The 7,064-nt window shown below is 43.3% G+C and overlaps 1 protein-coding gene across 1 annotated transcript in view; it reads left to right on the forward strand.

Moving 5' to 3' along the window:
- Positions 1-3,745, forward strand: part of T265_01094 (hypothetical protein) — a gene marked incomplete at both ends in the record, with an annotated part of 50,752 nt that extends 47,007 nt beyond the window's left edge. Inside the window, one exon of the mRNA XM_009165037.1 lies at positions 3,575-3,745. Coding sequence (XP_009163301.1) covers positions 3,575-3,745 — 171 coding nt within the window. The remainder of the gene's footprint in view (positions 1-3,574) is intronic.
- Between the last annotated feature and the right edge of the window lie 3,319 nt (positions 3,746-7,064).

The following is a 7,064-nucleotide window of genomic DNA, read 5'->3' on the forward strand; positions in this document are numbered from 1 at the left end:
GTGTAGATGGGGATTATTCCTCGTGGCCAGAAGTTTTCGTACGCAATTGTTTCGGGCCTGACGACAACTGAATTCTCAAACACACCCGCTTGCGATCAGAATTACTAGATTTCACACTGAACAGTATCCTCGGTCGCTAGGACTGAAGACGGAGGCTGTGTACTCGCATATATGATCCGTTCGTGTAAATATGCTAAAAAGAAGACAATTCTAAACCTGTGAAGTCTTAAATCTGTATGCACTAGTAACACAAGAGAGAACAACCAGTTGATAAGATATTCGGGATATCGAGATACATGCGTAGACGCAATACACTACTCATAAGTTTTCTGAAAGTTCTTCGACAGCCCACGACCCTTCTTGGGTTTTGAGAACACCATAGATGAGAGAGGGTTCCAGGTGAGTCTCCCGCAAAACTAAATTGGTTTGCAAATTTCGTGCACTCTGGTTTCAAGTAGAACGTAAGGTTGACGGAAACTCGGAGACTGCGCCTACCTGATGAGTCTCAACAAGGGCGAAAACGGTCGAGGGCTGTCGAAGAATTTTCAGTAACCTTATGTGTCTTTTGCTTCGGCCGCATGCTCAATTGCAATAGTTCACACTACGTTCTACAAGGTCTCCATAATATGAGTGTAATGTGAAGGCATCAAACAGTTAGAAATTGCCTCCTCCTAAGAAGAGCTTGCAATTCAAAATGTAGGCTTAGGGAATCCGCTTACGTTGTCCACTCAGAAAGTATGTATTAGTAGTGGTGAATAATATGTTTAACTGCCTTAGAGGTAAGCAACACAGCATCCTGCTATCTAAGATGCTGATGTGGCTTGCGTAAACATCCTGGGATTTTATCACATATGGTTGTTTAGATCAGCTGACTACTTTACTATGGACCTTCATTGGTCTCGTTGCACTGCGCAATCCCGCTCCTATGTAATTTCCAAACGGCAGTGTGCCTTATTTTCTTTCTGGCAGTAGTATAATGAAACGGGTTAAATGAAGCTGGTTTTCAGCTGATGTTTGTTTGCCGTGCGATATTGCCCTGTCCGACCACCCCAAAAAAACCATCCTGCTCGGGATGCGACTTGAGATAAGTCCACGTCTATTTTAACTATGTCTGAGATCGATAGACCGAACCTATGTGACTGTGATCAATAAGTAGACCTTGATGCTACGCGTAAAGATCACATGGACAAGTTCTACATAGTAGATAATGGACCCTTCTGGTTAATTTCGGAAACCGACAAAATCCTCTTTCGGAGACAGTCTATCGTAGGTGTAGATGGGGATTATTCCTCGTGGCCAGAAGTTTTCGTACGCAATTGTTTCGGGCCTGACGACAACTGAATTCTCAAACACACCCGCTTGCGATCAGAATTACTAGATTTCACACTGAACAGTTTCCTCGGTCGCTAGGACTGAAGACGGAGGCTGTGTACTCGCATATATGATCCGTTCTTGTAAATATGCTAAAAAGAAGACAATTCTAAACCTGTGAAGTCTTAAATCTGTATGCACTAGTAACACAAGAGAGAACAACACTGTTAGATCCCGTAAAAGAAAAAGCGGCTCAAGGGTTCGGGGAAAAAAGAAACATCGTGATTTCATGAAAAAATTAAGCAGCTTTAGCGAGACTCCAACGGACTTCAGCTGGCTTTTGAGATGTTTTGTGGATTCATTGTTCCCATTACAATGTGCCTGAATCGAATTTTTGTAATTATGAAGGTCAGGTAAATAAGTATCGAGTGTGACAGAAGAATAGTGTACTACGCGTGCTCTAGCTCCAATCTTATTTTTCCGGACTCATCCGGTGAACCCAAGAACAACAAAGCCGGTGATTGGCTGTCAAACAGTTTTGAACAAACCTTAGATAAGTGGTTTGGATCAACATAAGTAATTCGACGTCTAGAATGTGGTTCTACGTGTGGCACCAGTCAGTAAATAATTTAAACGGGATATTCAACCAGGCTTCATTCGAAATTCCCACTTAATTGGTTAATGAGTGGTTTTCAGTACGTGTTACATTCCAATGCTACTTACTACTTTTGAGTAGTTATCGTACTAGTTCTACTTCCCACTTAGATACTTGTTTGCTTGTTTTATCACAGGCAATAGACTATGCGTCGTCCAAGAGAGGTGTTTCCAAGAAAAGATCAGTCATATCACAGTTAATTATTTGGTCAAATATTTAAACTGATTAATATTTGGCTCAACATTTTGCGCGGGCGGGTTTGAGATCGCGCCACAACCAGTACCAGACACAATTATTCCTAAAGTGGTTGAGTCCTTCAAAGTTATGGCTCACAAGGGGTTTTCGGAACAAACAGAACAAGGTAGTTAGTAGTGTGAGGAGATGCGGGAATTTTTGCGGAGATTTCGTCCTTTAACTGAAGCCAATCCATGGCGAAAAGCCGAGAAGCACTGTACAGCTATTTCATCCTTATTGGGACTAATCAGCAGTGCGCATCTCACGAAACCCCGGAGAGTCTCGAACCCGCGACCTCCTGGCCAGTAGTTTGAACACTTAACCGTTCGGCCACGGGCGGTTGATCAGCAGTGTGATTAACTCGCACCTAGACAGAACAAGGTACCGTTGAGATTGTTACGTCTAGTCTTAGGAAATACAACCCTCGAATTATGGATTGATTCCATTGTTTCATAATACGCCCTGAGGGAACTCGTACCGAACAATCTGTGTAAGAAATCGCCAAACCATTTATCAGGAAGGGCTAAATTAATAGCCTTTCACGCGAGATTCCCCTGAAACTCGGCTAGATCTCTCGGGCCCGGGCCCATATTTCATTTGGTGAGATATTTGAAATATCGTAATGGCGTTCTTCCCTTTTTCGCAGGAAATTAAGCAGGCAAACTATTAATGAATTTTCTATCATACCACTCATATATAAACTCTTCACTTAAGTGCCTAATTCAGGGCTTATGCTACTTCAAAGAAGAGCTTGATTCAGACCACGAGTGTCCGACCTTCGGAAGAAGCAGTGTATCCTGCTTCATTTTGGATGAAAGTGAAGCAGGCCATCACCTTTGTCCACACACTGAAATTAAGCATGGTCCTAAATGGTTTGGGATTCACTGTGCTAGAGTTCACTGTGTTAGAGTGTTTGGACACAAGAAACTGTGAATTATGTCCTTGATGAGGAATACTTTGGGAACTATAGGACAACCGTCTGTAAAATTCCGAATCACAGACTCCTCGGATGGAAATAAGCTCAGGGGCAAATCACCGATAAACACGAATGCAGCATTCAGTCAGCATCGCTGCGCATTATTGCAAAGAAATGCCTTGTTTGGAATATTAAGACGAAAACTAAGTGGATCCTGAAGTGTTATCTGATAAAAACTATATATGTCTGGTTCGTCGTAAGTTTTATTTTCGTGTCGGTGATAGTCGCCTGACATCCCGTCTGGGCCTGTGTCGATTTCGCTTGAAGCTGACCGTCGGTGCACATTCAAGCTTCCGCTGCGTTGAGCGATGGACCAATCACAGGAATTTGTAAATGCCATTTTGTGAGACACTATTTTCGCCTGTTGCCCATAGTCTGACTCTCATTCCTGTCGTCAGGTCTGCGCGCAGGCATTGTGCACGTGTACCATCGTATTGAGTTTTCCGCCATTTTGCGTGCGTGTGCACGTGTATGTTTGCGGCGCAGTCGAACGGTTGTCTCCCACGCGCACGCTCGCTCTCACCCGCGCGCCCGCTCAGCAGGGTGCGAACAGCGCGAAACTGTGTTGATGTGGGACACGACCGTATGAACTGAAGTGTTGTTGAGCTGATTCCGATTGGTCCGGTCGGTGTACAACCTGGTGACAAGTTTTTCGAGGTTGACAAGCACCAGGATCGAACAACCGACAGTGCTGACTAGGGCAGTGGTCGGAACATATTCACGCGCACCATTGCCCGAGAGGCGTGTGGCCGTTGGACAGTCCATCCGTCTGTGTGCGTATTCGTGCCCTGAAAATTAACAACCGAATGCTTTGCAAATGGTGAGAAGCACGAGACTCGAAGTTGTGTATGTGTGTTTCAAATGTGTGGACAGCAGTCATGTACGTGATTTCTTTCACACTCTCGCACCAAAGCTCTCTCGCTCAAAACAGATGGTACTCCATACTGTTCGTTTTACGCGATAACGCTGTCTAATACGCGAGACTAGCGCACACGCTGAACAGATGGTCTACATACTGTTCGTTTTACGCGATAACGGTGTCTAATACGCGAGACTAGCGCACACGCTGAATGTTAAAACATCCTGAAAAACAAATTTCTTCGGCAAACGTCGCCTGTGAGGGAAAACAAGGGACATCCATACAGAGATGGACATCGGTTCACCCTGAAATCAGAAGTTTGGGAACCAGAACAGAGACACAGACTGGTAAAGCCGTGTCATCCGCTGGCTTATCATCCGATGTACCTAACACAAATATTCTGCAAGGAACCGGTATTAAACTGAACATGGATGAGCGAAAACCTGGACAGAGAAACAATCAATTCCTGAAATTCATCAAGAAACGACGCTTCACTGGAAGTGGTGAGTTGGGAGCAAACCCGAATAGACAGATCAAGAAACACAGAACACTGGTTGGCCGGCACAGCAAAGAGGTGAAACGCATTGATTCTGGACAGCTCAACGAATCTTTCAAGAAAGATGTCATTTACGCTTCTACCCATCCACGCACTTCCTCCCATCTGGTTGAATCCACCGATACTCCGAGAACTGGACGGCTAGTTTCTCCACTGCGCGAAGAAGGTGTTGCAAAAAGTCTTTCGAACAAAGCTTCAGCTTTTTCCATAGACTCCATTATTCGAGAAACAAATCAAAAGACTTCGACTGAACCAATTCTTGATTGGGACAACAATAACTGTGCACACTCGGAGGAGTCCGGTAAGTCAAACCCATGTAACTTCAACGTTCTGGAAACTGCCGAAAGTACTTATTGATTAGAACTTAGATTTTCTATCGATCCACCCAATTTTCTTCCAACCACTTGGTTGAGCTTTCTGACTACTTTGGAAGGCTATCAGTCTTAAAAACCGTGCAAATGTTACAAATGGTAATTTCTACGAGTGAAAATGATCAGTTTAGTTAATATGCTTCGAAGGATCGAGAAAGACTAAGTTTAACAGAAATTGTCCTTTTGGAGCTGATATCTGATCAAGAATCAAGAATTTGTCAGGTTTATCCTCAGCATTGGGCGATAAGAATGACCAGACGGTAATTCGCTAGCTTCAGTAAGTACGAATTAATCGTTATTTTGGCATACACGGTAAGAATTTTTATTTTATCGCTACTGTACTAGACACTTTTGGGTAATCACTCCAAAAATTGGCGACCAACCGCGGTCAGCTACTTGCTGCAACGAAGTGAACTCTGTAGCCCTCAGACTGAAGCCATTCGGCTGTATTCGATGACTTCTCTTTAAAACTGCCAATAAAACGAGCATTGGATTAGCATTTGGCAAAGCTAGTTTGACTGGAAATCAGAATAGTAGAACCAATCAGGTATATGTGCATTCTCTGTTTCCTTTTATTCTAAATGCATTTTCTAGGTTTCTTCGGAATACTGAGCGCTTGCAATGTGTTTTTCTAGAATGCACCATATGAGTAACGACAATCCTTGAGCGCACGTCAACTACTCGAAGCGTTGCCTGTTGTAGCACCAAGTAACCATTCAGCTAATACCAGAAAACCATACTACTTAAAACTTACTTGAAGAGATAAAACGATACGCACAGTCCAAACGTCGAACAACTAACTGGCCCAGAGTTCGGGCGAAATTTACTGAGCTCACTTTTTAATCAGCAGGCATGGTGCAAAAATTACTCCCTTGCAAGCGTCAATGGCTCTTGGGGCACAGATATAGGCGCCGAAGTTGTGTGAACTTCACAGCATCAACGACATGCCTTTTCTTGTCATTTCTATGTTCAGACTGACACTCCACTTTAAGATCTTCCAAATTATCCTTCAATCTTTCCGAATATACACAAAAGTTCTTATGGTAGTTGTCTAGTTCAGCGATTCTTCTGACTGTCGTTGACGGTCAGTCTAGTTGGCATACGTGTGTCATGGACCGTCGCCATCCGTTGGCGATTCTATTTTCCAAGCAGGAGGCCACCTTGTTTTCAATGCAGCGCTTTCTGTTACTTATCAGTGTAAATATTGTCAAACTTTTTTCCGTTTACCCTAACAGTTTTAAGGGTTATACATGTGTATCTTACAGAAACGGTGCTTCTCTATGTTGTACAAGTATATATACAACTTTCGCTAGTTTGATGACTTTAGAAAGACCAACGTCCGATTGCAACTTAAAAGCTCTAGTTTATTATATCTATTAGTACAGCCTTGAGTAACTCACCGCAACACCTAAGTGACCGGCTTCAGTTGTTCGCGGCCAGTCTCACTAGAATAGTAACAGAAGCCAAATTGTTCTTGTTACTTCAACTAACTCGTCTTGATGAGGCCAATTTGCTGGATATAGTTGTTTTCAACTAGCCTCCCCTTCATACGGTCGGAAATGGCTTGTTTTATTTTTGCGTTAATATAAAAAATCTGTCAAGTTTGTAGGGTTCCATCACCTTTGGTATTGTGGGTACGTCTTGGGTGTACAGAACACCCTTCTTTAGGACGCTCTTTGAGGGGCTTCCAATAAGCTTCCTAGATTGATGTGATGGCCTGCCGGGGGGATTTAGTGCATTCTGCGCTAAAATAATGAATTTTTGCTTGCACGATATCTCCTAAGGGTTTCCTTGGATGAGGTGATTTTCTCAACTTCTCTTGATCTGAAGAAGCCAGGTATGGAGTACTACTGCTTCTGGACGGTTCACACAAAGTTGTGCAATGTGACGAGCATTTATACATCATCCTCCGTTATTTATGTCCCTAGGAACCAACGCTTTTATGGTCGAGCAAAAACATGCATGCGAGCCACTAAACACAACGAAAACAACTGCCTTTAGTAGTAATATGAAATCTTCAAAGTATCAGGGGTTGCTTCCTCCTGTGTCTCAGTTTTGTGGACTGTACGTGTATCTAAAGCTAGCTTGTTGGTTAAACTGAC

This window comes from Opisthorchis viverrini, assembly GCF_000715545.1.
Source record: "Opisthorchis viverrini unplaced genomic scaffold opera_v5_11, whole genome shotgun sequence".
NCBI lineage: Eukaryota > Metazoa > Platyhelminthes > Trematoda > Opisthorchiida > Opisthorchiidae > Opisthorchis > Opisthorchis viverrini.